The sequence below is a fragment of the Arvicola amphibius genome, chromosome 9 (genome assembly GCF_903992535.2).
Source record: "Arvicola amphibius chromosome 9, mArvAmp1.2, whole genome shotgun sequence".
NCBI lineage: Eukaryota > Metazoa > Chordata > Mammalia > Rodentia > Cricetidae > Arvicola > Arvicola amphibius.
Genome location: NC_052055.2, coordinates 26,554,789 through 26,577,135, shown reverse-complemented (window position 1 = coordinate 26,577,135; position 22,347 = coordinate 26,554,789). Strand labels below are relative to the sequence as shown.

General features: G+C 37.1%; 1 protein-coding gene across 2 annotated transcripts in view; it reads right to left on the bottom strand.

Moving 5' to 3' along the window:
• The window catches only part of Phf20l1 (PHD finger protein 20 like 1), a 65,736-nt gene that overhangs the window by 3,469 nt on the left and 39,920 nt on the right, over positions 1–22,347 (bottom strand). Inside the window, exons 13-20 of one of the 2 annotated variants that reach the window (XM_038342707.2) lie at positions 17,506–17,562; positions 16,231–16,338; positions 11,220–11,384; positions 9,183–9,364; positions 8,123–8,222; positions 6,334–6,529; positions 2,811–3,165; positions 1,479–1,644 (exon numbers count right to left, since the gene is read on the bottom strand). In XM_038342707.2, the coding sequence (XP_038198635.1) occupies positions 1,479–1,644; positions 2,811–3,165; positions 6,334–6,529; positions 8,123–8,222; positions 9,183–9,364; positions 11,220–11,384; positions 16,231–16,338; positions 17,506–17,562 (1,329 nt within the window). Of the gene's footprint in view, positions 1–1,478; positions 1,645–2,810; positions 3,166–6,333; positions 6,530–8,122; positions 8,223–9,182; positions 9,365–11,219; positions 11,385–16,230; positions 16,339–16,444; positions 16,570–17,505; positions 17,563–22,347 lie in introns of those variants that run through there. The other variant, XM_038342706.1, reaches the window with a different exon arrangement.

Here is a 22,347-nt window from a genome sequence, read left to right as displayed (position 1 = left end):
TTCCGTTACTGAGCTACATACCCAGACCCATTCCCTGTCACCCTACATGTACATACACACACATACATACTTCATTTAGGATGTCTTCCCTCTATTATATATAATATGCATACACACACATACACATTCATTAGTATGCCTCATTCACTCTCTTCAGCAACAGAAAATAATAGTTCCTCATGCCTGCTCAAACTTTCTACTAATTTAGATATAAACCATTTTTACTTAATTTTCTCCTTTGTGTACATGTGTTTCTGTGATGGTCAGAAGAAAAGTCAGATGTTGTTCCTTAGACATTATACACCTTTTATTGGAGACCAGGTTTCTCATTGGCCAGGAATGTTGCCAAGTACTAGGCTAGCTGGCCAGCAAGTGACAGAAATCAACTTGCCTCCACCTCCTTATATCATCATTGCTGGGATTACAGGTGCATGCCGTCACACCTGGCTTTTACTTGCATGGCTTCTAGGGATCTGGACTTAGGTCTTCATACTTGCAAAGTAAATGCTTTACCATTTACCATCTCTCCAAGTCACAGCTTCCCCATTAACAAAGGAAAGAGGTAACAGTTTCTTAGTGTCCTTCAGGATCACTTCTTTATTGAAATATTAAAAAAAGATATTCAAGTGGACAAAATACTAGGTAGAACTCAATCAACGAATTACATGCTCAATTTTCATTGTTTCCTTTTAATTGTAAAAACATAGTTTCATTTCTTAAAAAATTCACAGAAGATAAACTACCTCTAGCTAATGAAATTAAAATCAAATGTAAGGTGCTTTTGAAAAAGGTATCCACTTCCTCTCTTAAGGGAGAGAAGGAATAAGCACAGCATGTCTACCTTAGCACAATGCAGTATTTACAGGAAAAGGACTAAAGGGTGGAGGCAGGCTATGTTCTATGAGGTCAGGACAAAATAGTCAAACCAAAAGAAACATATGGGATTCCTGGAATTCAATTTATTCTAGTTTCTCAAATATAAAATGGGGGTATTTTTCTGGCTACTTTTCAGAGTTTCTATGTGATGATAAAATTTACATAGATGTGAGAGAAAATTATTTGAAAATTTGCATGCAAACTTATGGTTTACTTGTTTAATTTGCAGGAACTAATTCTACTTAACAAATAGAAGCCAAAGTGCAAATGAATATGCTTATGAATGTGCTGACTTTGAAGAAAATATTCTTCAATAAACTAACACTCCCCCAAATAGTTCATATAAAACCAGGCAAATGGGCAGTACTTAATAAATATCCAAATTTTGAATAAAACAGACAAGAAACCACTACTAAAGATAATACCACCATTCTGTTCTACAACATCCTGCATATGCTAAATACAACATAAAGGAAGAGACAGAGATCAGCAGGCAGGTAGGGTCTAGATAGTTTGCATCCTACAACTTAGCTCCAAACAGCTTCTTCATAACAACACTAAATAGACGATAGTAGTAACACCTGAGCTCTTGGCTACATTACCATCCACTTCTTTTTCTATGAGGTCCATCCTGCTGGTGACTTCATTCTGCACGTTTTCTATGTGCGTGAGGAGATTTAGCTGCCACTGAAGATGTGAATCTCCTGGACCCTCTGTGCCCTTTTTCTCATTATAAACAAACACTTTATTCCCTGAAGCAGGATTCTTCTACAAAGGACCAGTGGGAAAATAGAACAAAATAGAATAAAACAAAACACAGATAACTGAATGAAATGTTACTTCAAAATGAGAAGGATAGAGTAAAACCCATCTCCCTACATAGGCAGGTAGAAGACAATCTGACTCTGAGAAAGTCTTCAGAGAAAGTTCCTGTACACCATCAAATTCCATCTAGTGCTTTTCCAAACTAAAGATCTTGCTAAATCCCTCCTCCTCAATGCCTTCCAGAGTGTACCCCACAGGAGATGATTTCAGTGAAATGTGCTAAATAAATGAACACACTAATTCCATTTCATAGTTGGATTGACTAGTAATGTGGACCATTTTGTCCCTCAGTTAATTCATTAATTCTAACTGGAGTGAAGGAAGATCAACGATTGAAAAAAAAAATCAAGCAAACTATAAAACACTAGTTTAAAAGTTCAGTTGATGATACACTGGCCTTTATTATTGTGGTTATACTGGTGAACTAAAGGAAGATAAGAATCTTTTAAAAAACATCAGAATGCAAACTGTTCAAAACATACACATAAAATTTAGATTTAGATTTGCCAAAGGCAATTCGTTTCAGAGAAGGATATTAATTTGACAAAATAATTTGCTACACGTTTCATGAAATATAAGCTTTCCAAATTTAGCTATGAACTTTTGGTGACGATTTTAAAAGCCAGAATAATAAAGAACAAGTTTTAAAGTGGCCTTGCTAGTGGAAAATCAATAAAGCATTAGGAGCCATTTCAATCTCAGTGCTAAGCCCAATAAACAGGAGACATGTTAACAGTTACTGATAATGGGATTGATAAGCAGACAAATATGCTACATATTTGGAAGGACAGGGTCGTGCTTTATCCAAAACATACTAAAGGAAGAAAATTATGACACCATATATAACCAAATGTTCCCACGAAACTCATTTTTCATTTTGATAAAAAATGTGGCTCATTAATTTCTGGAGACATCAATAGTTCTTATAAACTTTAGGGCAGCAGATGGATGGATTATAACAACTCACTGTTTACATGGATAATGTTTTGTGGTGGAGAAAAGATAAAACTTTAAAATCTTTAGTCAGGTATTTCTGTATTAACAAAGCCCAAGGATTAGGTGTGTTTAATGCTAACAGCTCATTCTCTTATTCTTATGGGAACCATTACCTTCTCTGACACTCCATGCTCTTTTGCTGAATACAGATGATAGCTTTTATTTCCCATGCGGAGTTCTCCATCTTCTTCAAAACTGCTAGCATCATCATCATCTGAGCTTCCAGGGTCTATGAGAGACTGGCAGTCCTGAGTAAAGGTTTGTGGCTTTTGATAGCTATGTTCACTTGTTATATATGTTCCTTCCATTTTCAGAGGTGGTTCTCTGTGGTTCTGTACATATTTCTTTCCCTCTGAGTTAGCTATGTCCCGAAGTGTCAGTTTTTTCTCTGCTCCAGCTACTATCTGATCCTGGTCTTTTCTCTTCCCAGAATAAGCCCAGAGATGAAGATCAGGATGATGTTTATTCCTTAAAAGAAGAGTGGAGACATAGCACTTAGGAAAAGAGTGACAGCAACCTGGAAACTGTAATGGATTTGGTGACCATGGGAGAAATAGGTCAGGATCAAAGACAAAGTTGTTCTTACGTTGATTCATCTAGCATTCCATCCAAAATTCAATCCCCTCTCAGTTTTAAAGAAACACTACTCAGAAAATCAACAATGAACTTAATTCTGTTGATTAAAGTCACTGATTGATATACACATGTCTTTATATACTTTTTACTGTCACTGTATGATACATAAACTTTATGTGAGCATATTTTATAAACCTTTAGTCAATCAAAAACAAAAGCTGTATTCATAAGAAAAGTTCTACAACTAAGCACATAAAAAACAAAAGTCTATTCCACTGTAGCAATTTTAAATGAAATATAATCTTGCAGACTTTTTCTATACATCCAAAATTATGAAAAAGAGGAAACTGAGGGGTTGGAGAGGAAATTAAGGAGCTAAGAGCACTTTCTGCTCTTGCAGAGGATCTGAATGGTTTAGTTTCCTGCACCACACCAGGTGGCTCACAACTGCCTATAACTCCAGTTCCATGGACTCAGTGCCCTCTTCTGGCACACACTTGATGTGTACACATACACGTGGGTACTAACACATACAAACAGGAACTAATACATCTTTGTATTTTGTGTTTTTTTTAAAGAAAAGTATACTTTAAGAAATTGTTTATAGAAACAGGACTCATCATGCATTCCCTTTTCCCTAAATATCACATAGTAGGCATCTTGCCACACCAGTACACACAGATTTTATTTATTTAGACTTTAATGGATAAATGATATTAATTGACAGTCTATTCCATCCCATCAGTTGTCCACCAATAGATGTGTATGCACGTGTATAACTGAACACAAGTTAAAATACTGCAGTCAGACCAATTTCCAGATAAGGAACTGCAGAATAGAATATATTTTTATTTTAGTTACTATATAATTGGCCTCCTAGGAAGGGTCCATTCATACCAACTATGGTCTATAGTAATGCTCAAACAAAGCAGGGCTCTGCTCAGAATTAAGTGCAAGGTTACTCAGAAGTTATAACTCCTCCTAAAGGCTCAACGATGGCTGCAAATTAATAATTTCTAAATGAGACTCTAATCAGTTTTCTTCTTGTATTTATATACATATTTATAATTTCTCATTTTATCATCTTTTATCTTTTAGACTTCTAGCAATTTAATATCCAGACAATAGGTACTTAAAATTCTCAGTAAGTAGAAGGCATACTAGGAAGAAACCTAGTTCTTTGCCTCCACAGTCCAATGGAATGAATCCTGCCAGTTTGGAGAGGTGATATAACTCTGAAAACCTATACCTAGAGCTGGGCCTGGTGGCACACACTTATAATCCTAATGCAGGAGGACTTCAAGGTCCAAGGCCTACCTAAAAGGAATGATGGTTTCAGTATACATGCAATGTACCGAGTAGAGCAGGCTCAACTCTAGCCAGCAGGCAATGGTGGAAACATATCTAGGGAAACTAGCTGTAAAAAAGACCTGAATGTCTAAAAAAATCATACTTCATTTAGGGATTATGTTTTGGTATAACATATAGCTGGAATGATTGGTCAAAATAGTAAGAAGGAAAGTATGCAATAAAATTTTATTATTCAACGTCTTTTGTCAGAGGCAGCACGAAGAAATTACAGTGTAACAGAGGCTAATGTTCTGTGTCATTAATGTGAATGCTGCTATCAAGAGTGAAGAATAAAGCAAGAGAAGAACAGAGCCACAGACACGAAAAGGTACAGAAACTTATCAGGTGAAATTAAGCTGCCTGGCTGAGACAACAGAGTAGGCAGAAGAGCACGTCAAAAAAGCAGCAATCCCAGGCTCACAGGAAAGGGCATGGGGCCTCTGGATGCAAAAGGGAAGAAGTAGGAAATTTGGGAGTAGACTATCCACTTTATATAAAATAAAAGGCTCTTTCCTGTGTTCTTTAAATAAGGCTGGCCTGGCTGTAGAAAAAAATGAGCACAACCCCTCAAAACTAGCCAGACATTAGGTAGAAGGACCTGAGCTTTCCTTAAATGAGAATATCCTGAGGCTAAAACATTATAGTGCACAGCAGCAAAGGCGATCCAGAATCTGTTTCTGTCCTTGCCCTTTCGGAGTTTTAAGCTGACTGAAGAACACATCGCCCTAGTTGACTAAATTCATTGCATATTACATCAGAGAGTGAAAACAGACTTACCATAACAGCTGCAGTTAGCTCTGTGCACACAATATGAACTCTAAAATCTTTTGACATAGTAGGATTTGAACCAGGTAGACAGAGCTTGCTAACAGTTAATCATTTTTTCTTACTTTTAAAAAGTAGATGTCTTTTAAATATTCTGTCTTCTGAAGTACTACTCTGGACCTCCAAAAGACTACTTGATAAACTATATTACAATCTGTGAAGACAATTTTATTTCTAAACCTCCTCCCAATAAAATAATTTTTAAAAAAAAACCTATTTAAGTTTATTTCTTTTAGTTTGTCTTTATATTTATGGTTAACTAATGTTATACTTTTATTTGTAAAATGAATAAAAGATATAGAACTTATAATTATAATAATTTTAACTTATAAATTGTGTCATGCAATCGAGAACTCAAGAGAATCATGTAGTAAGTTATCACATATATGTAAATTGCTTTATTAAGAAACATATTTTTCATTAAGAATATGTTATCTATATTTGAATTTCTGATACATCCTACCACTATTCAATGCTACTGACTTAATGAAATCATGTATTTACTTTTTATATATGTACATGTATAAGTTTAAACCATAATGAAATGCTGGAATTATTTTGGCAAGCCTTGAAGTTTTTTGAAAATATGAGGGTGGAATAGTTTTTGCACTGCATGTAAAAGCATGAGTAAAATGATGGTCAAGGAATGTTGCTTTAATAAACAGGAAATTGGAACATAAAAAAAAAGATTTATATTTGTATTTATATTGTAAGAATGGGACTGCAAAGATAAGCTCAGATCTGTGTATAACTAGTTCCTGGGAATCAACCCTCTCCTTGCCTCTACAGGCACCATGCCCATGTGATACACATACATAAATGCAGTCATAAAATAAAAATAATATTAAAAATTGTGTCAGGCAGTGTGCGAGTCAGTTCACTTACTTTAGTATCCCAATCTTCAGCTGTAACCCATGCAGGACTTCAGTCACACCATAGACATCAGCAAGCAGATGATGTGTGGAAACTATCTTTTTGGCATTGAGATGAGAATAATTTTCTTTTAAAAAAGACAATCCATACATTCTTCCATTATTCAACCATTCTTTATCATAACGATATTTTGCACTCCATCTCTGACCTGCAGATGAAGTTGAAATTAAAATAATAAAGATACTATTTATTCAGATCCTTCCCACTAATGCTCCTCATTAAGACAAGTTCTACCACTAAAAATGGCCTCTAAACTGTACTAGATAGCACGCTGAGGAAAGTTGAGATGTCAAGAGCCCCTTGGCACTTTTGGTGAGCCTGTCCATGAGAAGGAATGCCACTGAGGGTGTGGTCAATGGCAGATAATACCTGCCAAGAGAACTCTGGTGTACTATTTTCAATTTTATAAATCAGCCAGCTGTCCTCTAAGATGGCTGGCAGAAACCATAGGTCTTTCTTTCACTAACATGATCATACCCAGATGAAGTAAAGCTATAGTTAAGCAAGTACAGATCCTATCTTCATGATAGTAATCTCACACAACACTACAATATCCTAGAGCTCAATGCTAAATACATATCAGGTCCTCTTAGAATTAGATGCTCCTGTGTTTGTGTAACTATTAGGAGCATGAATAGTTTGAATCAGTCATCATTCCTAGGTGTTTACAGATAGAATGTATTCAAAAAAAGCAATTGAAGGAACAGTAAAAGGCTGTATTTGTTAATGAAGACATACAATGAATAGCAAACATCTATAATAGAAGCAGAAACAATAAATTAGTGTTTATATTCACAGAGCTCTGAACAATTCTCTTTCTTCTTTGTTTACATGTGTGAGGCCAGAGGCTATGCTTCTTTATTACTTTTCACTTCAGTTGTTAAGACAGGATCTTCCGTGGAATCTGGAACTCACGGACACAGTTAGACTGGTTGGCCAACAAAGCCCAGGGATGCCTTCTGTCTCTGCTTCCACACTTCTGGGATTCTAGGTGTGCCTAGCTTTTACATGGATACTAGAAATCAGAACACTGGTCTTCCTGCTTGAATAAAAGCACTTTACTGATTAAGCCATCCTCATATCTCTCTGAATTCTTATAATTTTTTTCCTTTGTCTTTTTGGTGGGTATAGGAAGAGTACACTTGACTAACTAGTTATTTTCTGCCTTGGTAGCTGAAACTATACTCCACAGGTAGAATGTGGTACTTAGCATAGAGGAGGGCATAACAAAGCAATTACAAAGGACTGGGAGCTTCATTTCAGTCTGCCACCTAGTGGCGCCTCCTTAGGCAGAAACGTGACTTCCCACATCTAGCTGCTTCATCTGAGAAATAAAAGATATAGGCAAGGCTCTGGAACTCCATTTATTCTACAATAACTGTGTAGGTGGCACTACCCAAAACTTCTAAACTCATCAGATGGATAGCAGGCAATGAACATTGGTCCACTCAAATCAGTATAAATAAGGCCAGTTAGAAATCAATACATAGGAGTAGCCAAAAGTTAGCTATAGGAGAAAGCCATGATCTCCCTTTCGGTAAGATAGTTGGTATGTCAACATGTCTACATACATGTGTTTGTGCAGGTGATTACTATGATAGTCATGCTGTAACAGGCAAAAAGTATCTTCAACCCACATTATGGCAGAGGAGTCTAGCTAACCAAGAAGTGCAGGTGCTCTACACAGTGGCCATACTCTGGAGTCCGCGTCACACAACCCACACGGGGCGGAGGGCCTCACCCGGAGGGTCCCGACAGATGTAGCAGATGTACTGCTCCGGAATGCTGTCCTCCAGGAGCCCCATGCACACACTGTGCTGCCAGCACAGGCACTCTTCACACTGCAGAGAACAGAAGAGACCCATAGTGCTGGCTGAAATGGTACCCTCAGACCAGGATAGAAATGGCACTCTCAGACCAGGACAGGCAAGGGAAGACACACATCGTCGCCTTTTAACTAGCTGACCTACTTTCTGGCACTGCCAGTTAAAGACCTATGTGCCATTAAGAAAAAGTCATGTTTAAGACTAATTTTATCATTGAAATAGTCAACTATCTAAAAAACTTCTTTATATCACATCTATTAAAATACACTTTAATAAACTACTTAAGAGAAATGCCCCATGTTCTCTCCTGATTCATAGACAATCAAATCCTGAAAACACATACTGAAGCAAATCTATAAAATGTCTGTGCAATGACACTAAGGTAATACTCATGGTAAAATTCTAAATTCACAGCACCTTTATCTGAGAACACCATCACCACTGACAAAGAAGGTGGTTACCTTTTTCATTCCTGTAGCCTATGTTTCCTAATTTTCCTACATACCAACACAAATATGGGCCATGCTGCCTTGATTTCTCAGAGACACCTGTCTTAGAAGGAAGCATTGTTTACCCTTGCAACTAAGTTCTTTTCTCTTTGGAGAATCCTGGACATTTGGGTTTTGATGACCACTCCCCAAAGGGTAACTATATACTGCTGATTATTAAGTGTCAGCAAAGCCATGCTGAGCTCGACCCTCCACTGTGGAGGAAATCCCACCTTATGGACCTTTAAACATTTTAGCCTGAAGGCCTCAATCTGTTAACAGAGAGCCTACAAGTGGACAGCGATAATCACAAGCCGTGTCTGCATCATTCAGTGGACAGACTTCCTAACCAGTACTGGTGGAGCTAAAAGCACGGAAATGTGTTATAAACTACCTTGTGAGGGATGGCCAGTAAAGAGAAGAGCTCTGATGCACCTACTCAACACCCACGTGATCCAGAACTGCAGGGCAGAGGCTGACCAAGTACCTGGATCATGAAGCCATTTTCCTCATCCATTTCACAGATACATCGCACAATCTCATTAATAGCATCATCTTCATCCTGAGACTCCTCAAAATTAGTTGAATCAAAGTCTTGGTTGTACTCATCTCCACTCAAAAGCAGACTCTCTGTGGAAGAGTCATCCAGAAATTCCACATCCGACAAGTCTAGAACACATCAAAGTGCATACCATTTCCATGTCACTTACCAGAAAGAAAGGAGTTATGGGAAGCGAGTGTAAGCATTTCAGCAAACAAACACATATGAACTGAGTACCTGCCTCTGGAGAAAAACCAGATCATCTTTAAAGGTTTTGTAGATCAGGTGCTTTCCATCTCATTTATACTTACACTGCTGAAAGTAATACTAACTAGCCACTACTCTTCCTGCTAACACAGGCTATGGTTAAGGCTGATACTGACAAAAATACTTATTAGTTTTTATACATTTTGCAAACTTTTGATTGAATGTTCACAAATATTAGCCCCTTTCTGCTTGTAAAAGAATGAGTAGAATAATAATCTTTTAATCAACTATCATTGCACTACGTATGCCAAGCATTATATCGAGAATTTACACACAACATATAATGTGGTTGAACTGTGCAGCCAGGTAGTGATAAAGGCAATTAAGCATCGACTGCTTAGCAGGACATGGTGGCTCACACTTCAAATTTCAGCATTTGGGGGCTAAAATAGGATAATCAAGAATTTGAGGTCATCCTGGGCTACAAAGTAAGACACTAAATTGATGGCAATCATAATATAAAAATAATTTTAAGCTATATTATTAAAAGGAAGTAGCATACAATTAACATAAGCATACATGGTCTAAATACCAGGTTTCATAGTACTGGCATACATACTTAAGAAATCCACCAGAGAGTCTTGTTTATATAACTGACTCCCAAGTATTAAGCATATGTTTGGTTCAATTTGGGGGAGGAGCAATTGAGTCACTCGGGTGAAACTTACATAAGATATACACATCAACGTCCCTCTAACACTATCACAGAAGAAGTTACAGGATAATGATTCTGAGCAGCTTTATGAGACCTGCTCCTTTCAATCTGCTACTCAGCTCTCATTGCTATGTCCCAGGACAGTGTTCTTAAAGGAGAGCTTCCAGATCAGGCAATGCTGGCATTACCTGAATATTTGTTCATAGAAACTCTGAGGGCAAGGCTAAAAGAATGTGTTTAACAAGTTCTCCGGGTGGCTGTGTCAAACACTGATGGTTGAGAACCTCTCTTTCTTTCTCCAAGCAAGATAAGGGCAGACAAACAGCAAGAGGGTGCAGTCCTGTGAGTCTCTACTCTCTCAAGTTTTGTCACTTCAGATCCATCCCTTGCCTACAGTACTCTTGAGCAAAAGCCCACCTGCAGATCCTGATGGCTCATGGGATGGGTCACATTGTAAGTTCCCCAGAGTCACCAAGCAGCTGTTCTATCTTTAACAACCTCTGTGCTCTATGGTTGGACTCAAGATTTTAATATTTTAAAGGCAAGGATTATGATGTGCACATCTGGTCCAGTTAAAAAAACCAACAAAACCACTGGACCAAATGGAAAAAGGAACTGTGCCTGCTGGTAAAGAGAATAGTGGGAAGAGAGGAGCTTTTTCTTAATCCTCCCCACTACCTCAAACTTTTGAAAATTAAGATCTTGAAAGTCACTTCTTGCCTATTTTTAACAGTAAGGTAAGAAAATATTCTCCCTCTTAGAAGATGAGTTGGCTCGGAAAGGATTAGGCGGTTAACAGGCTAAAGAACACGTAACACTATTGCACCCACATAATTATTTAAACAAGCATCTGCCTAATAAGATTTGGGTAATAATAAAACATTATTAGTTGGAAGTGAAACACATGTATTTAAGTCTAATGTTGAGATTTTCCTATTAGATTATATAATTACTGTCAATTGTGAGGCTTCCTTGAACAGCATCCTAAGCGGTATACATGTTCTCAGTTTCACACTGAGGAGCCCCAGGTCTTACAGCAGCCACCACATAGGCACACATACTTTCACCACCAAGATCCACGGACAGAATTGCCCTCGGGTGCTGATAGGCTGTAGTTTTATCTGTAAATGTGCTTCGTGGAGCCAAAGAACTCCCAGAAGATCGAGTTAATGGAGAAGGGCACCTTTCCAAAAAGTCTAGGGAACTGTCTTCATAGTCGGAATAGTCTGCAATATGAAAACAGAAAGACACATTAACAAAGTTTCAAGGAATCAGGAGTCACCACAAGTCATGAGAACACGCAAAACCACACAACCACTTTCCCTGTCATCTGAGACCAGCTACATCATTATGTTGGCAGGAACAAGCGAAATCAGTTACTCCATATAGTGTAGATAACTAGACTGCCAGAATCTACATGATGATCAGTAAACTCTTAAAATGAAGAAATGATGAGGGTCATGTCTACATTTCTCTCCATTGTATTCACAGCTATACCTCCAGCAAGAAGGAATTAGCCTATTTCTGTCGATTAGGTAAGAGGTTCTCCCAGATGTCTAGCATAACTGTACTGATAATTTAATCAATTTTACATAAGCACACATAAGACAAACCTCTGAAGGAAATGAACTTGTATGTCAAATACCTGCTGTTCTCAGCCTGGGTAAGTCATACAAGCATGAAGGGCTCATGTAGCTTACTGAGGGAGGAGTCTGGGAATAGAGGGAGAAAAGCATGGGTGGGAGCCAAAGTGCTAGGAAGCACTGAAGTCAAGAACACAGTGCATGACTGTCAAGTTCATTACTGCTGGGGCAGTATGGAAGATAAGTAGGACAGGCACTGAGAGCAGCTGCAACAAAGTACACGGGGCTCTTTGCTGTTTTTTTTCTTTTTTAGTTTAGGCTTTATTCTAATATTACCAATAGCCATTCACAGGTTTTAAAGGAAAGCAAGATGATACATGGGCTCACTTCATTTCTGCAAGACCACTCCAATAGTAGGAAAGAACAAGGATGCAGAAGAAACATGGAAAAAAGGGAATCTGGGTCATGGACCATAGCAGTGGTCTACACAAAATATGCTGGTGACTTGGACTAGGAAGTTGAGGAGGAACATGCAGCAACAGTAGAATGGAAGCTGAGAACAGTAGTGGGTGACATCAGGATTGTTTTTCCAGGTTTTATTTAAGGAATCAAGTAGTGATGGTAGTCTGTGATGGGGCTAGGGAGTAAACAGGGAATGGGGAATAAGAGAAGAAACAGGTAGGTAGAAAGCAAGATTTTTGTTTTAGATAGAGAAAACTACCTAGACTCCATCTATATGAACCTAAAGAGGCAGTGTAGAATGCTGAGAAATGCCAGAGACAATCCTTTCATTTTAACAGGAACAGTGGAAAAGATGGACATGCTCAGGGAAATGCATACATGTGGACAGAAAGCAAATTTTCACCTCCTGTGTCTTTTCTCAACTGAGCATGACTAGGGCAGGTCAGAGAGTAAATAGTTGCAAGGGCAAGTTCACAGGCACATAGTCATGACAGATCTGGTTGCCACTCAGTTCAGTCCTCCATGTATGTTCACGCCCTAATTGAACCTATACGCACTTAAGTATCATGGTAAAGGGGAATTCAAGTTGCAGATAGAATTAAACTAATGGGATGTCTGTAAAGGAGGAAACAAGCTATCCCTGTGGGCTCAGTGAAATCCTAGGGGCCTATTTCAGAATGATAAAGGCAAAAGAATCAACCCAGGTAAGATCTGACTGCCTGGTGCTCCTCTGAAGATAAGATGAGAAGACCGAAGCCAAGACACACAGCAACCTCTGAAAACCAGAAAAGCAAGGAGCATTGACTATTTATGGATTATTTGTTGGAGCCTCCAAAAAGGAATCAAGGCTTTATATTAGAGAACTATTTGGACTTCTGACCTCCAAAATTTGAAGATGGTTTGTAAACCATTGTCTAGGAGAGCTTACACAATGATCACCATTCACAAACTAGAATATAACTAACCTGCCACCAATTAAGGACTCTCTGCAAAGATGAGAGTTTAAGTAAGTTCTGTGTGCTAATTAACTCTTAATACTCTTAAAACTCCAGTGAATTGGGTTTGGCTACTAATGTTGTTTTATGAATCAAAGAATCAAGGCCAAATACATTGAGTACACTGTTCAAAACAGTCCATTGTCACTGCGTTCACAACCAGAAGTCCTGGAAGACTGATTCCAGGAAGCTCACTCTTAATCAATAACCTCTAAGAGGAGCAGAATTAAAATGTGTGGAAACTGGAATGTCTGGTAAAGCCCAGGTTTCTGTCTACCATCCCAGGATACAGGAAGTGGGAACACTGCCAACCCATTCTGCTGTTGTCAAATGATGGAGTGATCTTTACATAATATGACTTAACAGCAACTGAGCCATCTGCATAACTCCATGTTATAACCTAGGCAAGCATGGAAACAGTGATTATCATACTAAATACAGTGTCTAGCACTGCACAATGATAACCTCAGTTAATCCTGATGCTACTCAGATGAAGCATAAACGACAGTAACCATTTTAGAGGAGAGGAGACTGAGACATAGGAAATATAAATGATTTGTCAAAGGTTACTCAGCTGTAAATGTTATGCCCAAGAAATGAAACCTATAACTTATAGTGACTGCTTTCTGGGCAAAAGGAAATGAAGTAGAGGCCAATAATATAATAGTGAAAGAAATCATAAACTTGATGCTGAAGATCAAACATAGTTAACACTTAATTGGTCTATACTGTATTAGCAAATAAATACAATGACTTGGCATTCTACAGTTCACATACATCTCCACTTCAATCCCCCCTAGCTATCAGGAAGAAAATGTTAGGTTGCAAGGTTTAAGTGAGAGTACCATTCCTGCCCTTCTTTGATCCCTCCAGCTTTGAGGCTGACTTTCTAACACTCTTACAGAACTATCAAGCTATCCAGGCATTTATGTGTGTGTCCTATCACTTACACTCGATACACCAATGCTTGTGTGGAAGCTTATTGGAGGAAACTCTTTCCACTATAGTTTGGGCATTTTGGTATCTCCAGCTCTACTTTCCTTTGATCTCCAGAGCCTTTGGTCTCATAGTAACAAACACATGGAAGAGACCTCTGCAAAGGAACAAAGCTAAAAACTGGTAAAATGTCATTCATAAATCCCCAAATGGCAACTTACCATGCACATACTGGACACAATGTCAGCTTTATATCTGGAAAAGCAGTTCTGATAATAAAAGCCTATGCTAACCCACTATCGCATGGAATGATTATAAAGAGCTACTTGAATAAATGATTACTTTCCTAAATGACACCTATACTAACAGGTGAGGACAGGACATTTCCGTATACCACCAGAGACAAGTGAAAACTTGTTCAAGGCAAGAAAACAGTCTGAAGCAATCTTTAGGGTAAAGGAAGCAAAATGAACAACCTAGCTTCATGGCTCTTAATAAAAGGTTACTCCAAGGGTAGATTGTCCTCTGCTAATCCTTAATACCCTTCCTCCCCCAAGGGAGGTCACTTCCTCCAGCTCACAAATCCTCCGTGTTCCTAGCTTTGCCTACTTGTTTCCCTTCTGCACTCTTCAGTGTTTCTGTCTGGTACTGAACGGTGGAGCACACCAGCGCACTGACGCACACAGAACCAGTCATTGCCACTGCCCTGAGCATGGAGGCCAGAATTTATCCAGAAGTTGCATTAGCAGGTCGACACTTATTCAGTGGCCCTGGTTAGTGGTATTTATTTACATTACTCTATTGTTTTCGCAAGCTGAGGTTGCCTCGGGTATGTATCCTGCAGTGTTATACATGAAGGAACAACGAATGCTTAGGATGTGCAGAATTCCCTGAGAAGTGGTTTTAAGATTATCAACTCACTTGAAACTGAATCTTCAAATTTACTCTGGCAGTTTTAGAGTTGGAGAATGTGAAAATGTCATATTCGGTAGAAAACTTAGATTTGCAGAGAGAGCTGAAATCTGAAAACTTGTCATGATTAGCTACTATGACACCTTCTGCCTAAAATTATGTGTTAAATAAGCTTTATTAAAGGTTTAATGAGTATCAATACAAATATAGCTCTGGGAACACACTTAGGTCCTCACACTTACAAGGCACTGAAGTATGTATATTGACTGTACTATCACTTCAGTCCTGTCATTCATTCTTATAAATTATAACTAATGACATACTTATTTCTAACACCTTATTTATAGCCTATTGTTTCAAATCCTCAGTCAAATTGGCGTTTGATATAGATAGTTTATTTACTATATTCTTTTCTCTCCTATTTAGAAAATTATATCCTATCATACTATTATTTGGTGTTTATATTAGAAATATTTTTATTTCATTTTATTTTGTTTTAGAGGCAAGATCTCACACCATTGCCCACATTGTTCTAAAACTTAGTATGTAGCCCAGACTGACCTCAAACTTGTGTAAATGCTCCTGCCTTTGCCTCCTGAGTTCTGGGACTGCAGATGTGAGCAATCACTCCTGGCGTAGAAGTCTGAGGATGCAAGCTGAACTTCTCAGAACCCAGAGGATACTTGGACAGCTAGTTTAGGTGAAATAGAAAGCTTTGCCTTCAGGTTCAGTGAAGGACCCTGTCTTGAAAACTAAGAGAACTATAGAAGAAGATACCATGTTGATCTCTGGCCTCCAGACATGCATGGGCAAATGCACATGGATACATGACTGTATACATAGACACACACAGACAGAAAGAAAAGAAAAAAAAACATGTACACATATACATATACACCTACACACATATACAGTGGGGGAAATAAACTGTCTTCATCATGTTAAAGGGCTTGTGGCTATAGTACTTACTCCACCATATTGCTGAAAATGAAAGATTCCAGTCACTGGGACTTAGTTTATAGAACAGACTTGTGTGGTTTTGGGATGATAAGACAAAGGAAAGTTACAAGAATGTCTCAGTTCTTAACAACATGGTGGGTTACCTTATCATACCCCTACTTTGGTGGGAGAAAAGGAGAGTTGAACAATCTCAAAATACTGTAAAACAGATCTCAGCTACTCACCATGCTGTTTAGATTTCTTTTTCTTCTTTTTCTTTTTCTTCTGCTTTGATTTGTAATGATCTTTGTCTCTCTTCTCTTTTTTCTCCTTATCCTTTTCTTTCTTTTTACCTAAAACAAATAAAAATAAATCCTTCAATAATCATGAGTGATCCTTAGTTGCTCCTTTGTGGTTACCCTCAAAGCAGCATGTATGTTTTCATCAGTGATTCCAGTCACCTGCCCAGAGTGGACGGATTCAATTAAACTGTTCGTGTCATGAGTCTGGAACTCTTGCTTAGCTTATTGGACTATAAGAGGGGATCTTCATTAGCAGTGTTGAAAAATCCCAACTCCTGACACCTTAAAGTTAACACAGACAGTAGTTAAAATCTTTAAATGCGTAATAAACTAAAATTCCTACTATGTGCCAAGAAGTTAAATCCCATAATTTAAAAAAGACCTCATTATGGAGAATCAGCAGCTCTATACATAACTTAATAAGGTTTTAAAGAGTTTTAAAAAGATGGATGGCTTTTTTTCCTCCAGAAAAGAAAAACAAGATTAATTTCAATCAACTTAATCTATACATAGTTCCTTCCATATTTAAGTATTTCCCCTGGGATACATGAATGAAAAGAACAAGAAAAAAATTATTTCATTCTACTGATTATTCTAAAAATCCAAAAAGCATTCTTTTCTTTAATCATATCTACTTTAAAGAAGATAAATACATGTTTTAGCAGCATATCAGAACACTGTATTTCAAACTAAACTGAACAGATATTCTAGAAGTGATTTTTCCAGTTCAGAGTGGGCTAGCCCACAATTTTCTAATTATTTTAAGTGAATTTTCAGTGACTCCAGCTAGATAACTGAAATAATACTTTATACTGTCACCCATCATTTCTTGACTCTTGGTCATTACTCAACATAAGGTAGAAAAGACAGTAGAAAAGTCAGTAACCTTTTAATAAGGCATACTGAAGAACATATGAAAAGAATGACTATTTTAACATATCACCCATTACTCAGTCTCAGTATTAGATAGAGGTTTATTCTTAAACAGCTCTCCATAGTTTTAACCAGAGATGTTCAGAAACAAGTACTCAGAGAACCCCCACAGAACATACATGAGTATGACTACGCCCTGGAGAGTGGGTGCCTCTGATGCTGAACTAGGTTACACAGAAGCAGATGTTGGCACAGTAAGGAGCACTAGCAGGGCGGGGCAGAGAAAGATGCTGTCCTCTGTCAAGCTTTCTAGTCTTTTGCTTAAAGATTACTTTCTGTCCATACCAAATGCAGTGGAGCTTTTTTCTTCCAATTTCACTTTTTTTTCTGTTTTCGATAGTCCTGTGGGTTAGGGGGACAAGATGTAAATTTAGTCAGAAAGATAAAAATATGACAACAGTTTTTAAAATCACTATTGTTTGAAAAACTCTAAGTAAGAATCCTTCCCTACCTCCAGAAGGTCTGCATAATTTTATCACCTGAACTAGTAACCAAAACTTATTCAAGGAATATTTGTGTTCCTTTATACTGCCTGGGTTGAATTCTTGGCCTCTACAATGCATTACTTATATGCTTCAAGTTTGTGGTTTAATGCCTCTGTACTTGTTTCCTTATTGCCAATATGAGTAAGAGTACCTACCAATGTTCTTTTAAGATTGTATGAAGCAGAGTATACAAAATGCTTAGGCTGGTGCCTGGTATGTTGCTTTACCTTTTTTGGGGGAGTGGGTAATTTGAAGCTACACTATTTCAGAAATAGTGAAAATAGGGCTCTAACTATAAAGAGAAGTTTTGAAAAGGTCCTTAACCATCACTGAAGGCTGATGCAGTACCACAACCTTAGATAACCTAGAAGGTACTGACAGCTTTTTGAATGGCTAACCCATATTATCACTGCTACATCCAAAGGAAATATTCAAATTCATAGCATACTGGCTTTCAAAAACATGTAACTTATTTCAATAAAATGTAAACTGATATTTGACCTCTTGTTCCATAAAATCAAGGTAGTATATGTGAATATCACTTGTATATCATCCACATGAATCCCTTATTGCTAGGTAACATAAAGAACCCAAACAGAACTATTTTGCTAATTATTTTTAGACTACATAAATGTGAAATGCAAAGGTACACATATAATAAAAATATATCATGTTAATGATATGTATTAACTAGTAGTCCAAATTAGAACCGAAAATATTGTACTTCACTAACTATAACTAAAACACCAGATTTCCTTAATGAAGCTTCACAACTTGGTTCAACATTTCTCAATGTCTTGTTTGTGGCTTGGGTTAATCTAAGAAAAATACTGGAATATATAAAATACATTTTTATTAAATTCTACTTATTAGATTTCTTCTTGATTTTTAAAAATCAATTTATACCAACCATGTAATATATTCTATATGGCATAAATATAAAACTATCAAAATATCACTCAATTTAAGTGGCAACAAGGCTCTAGAAAGTTTCAGATTAATAAGAATAATGATCATCACATTGATTGTGACAGAAAGAATGAAAGAGACCTCACAGCAGAAATAAACACAGTAACATTGCCCCTTTTATCAAGATGACTGAACACATTCATTACTTCCTTCTGCTGACTACTAGACCATGGAAACTGCAAAAATAATGTAGTTTTCTTAAAATTAAGAAAGCATTTACAAATCAAATAAAGGGAAAAGTGCTGCTTAGGTCATAATGGTGGCATAACATGCAGAAGAAAAGTTAACAATGATTCCATCTCCTATGTTCCTAATCTGGATTGCTGAATATCCAGGTGAAAAATATCCAGGATTTAGGATTGCTTAAGATGAGAGAGAGGTCAAATGGACCATCAAATTATCTACGTCAAGGGAGTTCAGATAGGTGGAGCATAGATAGTAATGGCAGCAGTTCAGCACTGCAGACCAGGGGATGGCACAGGAAAACACTCAGCCATTCTGAGTGGTTCTAGGAAAGCAAGCTCCGGTCAAATTTCAAAAACAAAACTGGGAACTTGACATGGGGTTGTCAATATTTTATATGATAAAGGACATTAAAACGAGCACAGAGATCTGCAACATTGGCAAAATTTTTAGAAGTACCTACAAATAGAAAAACAAAACAGACCTTTTCTAGATTCAACAAAAGAATACAAGTGGTTTTTATATAAACTATGATTGTTATTATAACATCATGTGCTACAATTTGCAAACCTAAATATTAGGGTATTAGTACAAAGGACAATGATCTTTAAATTTTCTCAAGAGGACATTTTCTTCAAATAAATTCTTAGAGCCACTGTAATACAAGAACAAAAGCAAAGGGCTTTCCTGACTCCAGTAAGAAAAGGAGAAGCCCGACCACTCTCCTATACACATCTGCAGAGTGAGGAGCACTGAGTAAGTCTTCCAGCTTTCAGAGCACAACAAAATGCAATCCTGGGAGAAAAGCCATGAAAATGTGTGTGCGGGAGGAGAGGGGCAGATAACAGAAAACACGATTACAGCTTTGTTTCGAAAAGTTCTGGAAAACTTTAAATGGTTGTTAAACAGTAAAAGTAGAGTCAGAATCAAATATTGAGATAGAAATGAATGCCATTTAAAAGGTGGTCACAGTCAAGAGCATGTAGAACTACTGCCATCCTCATTTAGAGTAGTCTCAGACCCATCTATGGCTTTCTTGGTGATAACATGCTATATTAACCAGATAATGCAATCCCTGGACTCAATACCAAAGATTTTCAGAGGTCTCTCCTCACTTAACTGTGACAATCAACACATTTACATGCCTATTATTTTTACATTTTATTTAAAAATGAATTCAAGAAATTACATTGAATTTCATCTAAAACTAAACTAAATTTGCCAAAAGTTGAATGGCCTGCTAATGTACATTCTGATAGTGTACATAGTGATAGTGCTCATACATTTATCAGTCCAATACTTGTATCCACGTTAACTAAAATACTCTGTAATAAAACAAATATTTTTTGATATTTTCTACTGATTTACTCAAAATATGAAAATAAAAGTATATTACAATGTGCCTCCCAATATAGGACTAACTAAAATTGTTTAGAATTATGTTCATATAATATATTAATTCCAATTTTATCTTAATGGAGGCTACGTAAGAATGGCTACCATTCTAAAACTATTTGAAAATTATAAGTGAAAGTTAATATTGTCATATCATGATTTTTCTTTCAAATGACTTTAGACTTCTTGAAATGAATGATGAATGATACAATAAATAAATAATCAAAACTTCAGAGCTGGAAGTTGCCACAGACATTACCTACTATAAAATTCCCATTATAAAAATAAAAAAAAAAACAGTGCTAAGAAAGTAAATGATTTCGATTTTGCTGAAAGAAAGTGAGAATAGAGGGCAGGCAGACGGCTCCTGTCACCTTAGTAACAGCACACCTTCTTGGTCTGAGGGCTTCTGAGGGCCTTATTTTCTATTTTCTTCCGTTGTATACAACATATCTTGTGTCTCTTTTTTAAACTTTCAAATGTTTATTTAAACTATTCATTGTGTGTGTGGGTGTATACGTATTCCATGGTGCATTTGGCGGTCAGAGGACAACTTACTGAATGGAGTCAGTTTTCCCTTCCACCTCATGGACCAGGGACTGAAACTCCAAATCTCAAGCTTAGGGAACACCTCTACCCACTGACTTATCTCTTTGCCCTACTTCTAATGCTTAAAAATTCTACCCATTCCCTGTGTGCCCCTCATCTTCATCACTGAAAAAAATAAATTTAATAAAAAAATTCTACATCTTCAAATAAGCAGCTCTCATTTATATGTGTATTTCAGTTACTAGCTTGATTCCTTTGTTGATGCTGAGTATCCTGAGTGCAGCTTCTGCATCCCTGTACTGTGTCCTTTACCTTAGGCAAGATTTAGACAGGATACAGACACCCTCAGACCCAGGTCAGGAAAGGTTTCTTTTGAAAAGGATCCTTCTTAAGAAACTTGCTCTACTTTTCCTCCCAGAGAGTAAGAGAAGTAAGATTTCTGAAGCTGAATCTCTTTCTCTGATTCACTGGATGTTAGAAAAAGCATTCTGATTCTTATCATAACACAAAATCAAGGGTGTTGGGTATTTTTGTTATTTTGTTTTGATATCTTAACTTTTAGAAAGGTACCATTTCTTTTTCTTTTCTTTTTACTTATTGCTAAAGTGGGCAGCAACAGTATTCCGAACCTGAGAGTCAGTCATGTAGGCATCCATCCCAGTGGAAGAATGTAGATCAATTAGTGCAAGCTCATAATCTCTACTGGAAAAACAATTAAAAGCAAAGTTTAACCTGGTAAGAGTCCTAAGTTTGCTGAACTACTTCCCAGTTAAATAGCATTCTCACCAGTTAAGCTCCCCAGGAGTTTCAAGTTTAAAAAGCTGCTAATAAAGTTCTTGTAAACAATTCCTTATAGAGAAGGTTTAAAATAGAAACAGAATTTATTTTTATAATTAGAATAAACACCCACCAAATGCATGTACACATACACTCATTTACATGCATACATAAAGAAGAAACAAAAACCTGGCTCTTTGACTCTAGATGTACATCAACATAGGGAACAAACAGAAGTCCAAAATAACTTCAAGATAGTATAGAACATTTAGGTAACAAAAATATTAAGAAAGCCAGATATGATGACACATGTCTACAATCTAAGCACTCTAGAAGCTAAAGCAAGAAAACTGAGACTTCAAAACCAGTTCAGGGTAAATATTATGTTTCATACTATCTGAGCTGTGGACATAGCTGAGATCATGTTTCAAAGAAACAAAACAAAAAGCTACTACCACAACAGAAAAATACAAAAAGAAAAAAAACATGCAGACCACATAGAAGTTCACTGAAAGTAAAACAAATGGACCCAATTTTAAATTAAAAATACAGCATAAACTGCATTAATTTCCTCAAAAAGAAAAATTCAAGAGTCACAGAAATGAATTAAGTCTTACCTTGTCCCGTTCAAATACCCTGTGTACACTATACATGATTACGTACATCCCAACTTTAAGTAGCTAGCTTAGAACTATGCATTTGCTTGTTTTAAGCAAATATCTAGACTACCCGAGGTAGGAAGACCCAGCCTACACATGGGTAACCCCAT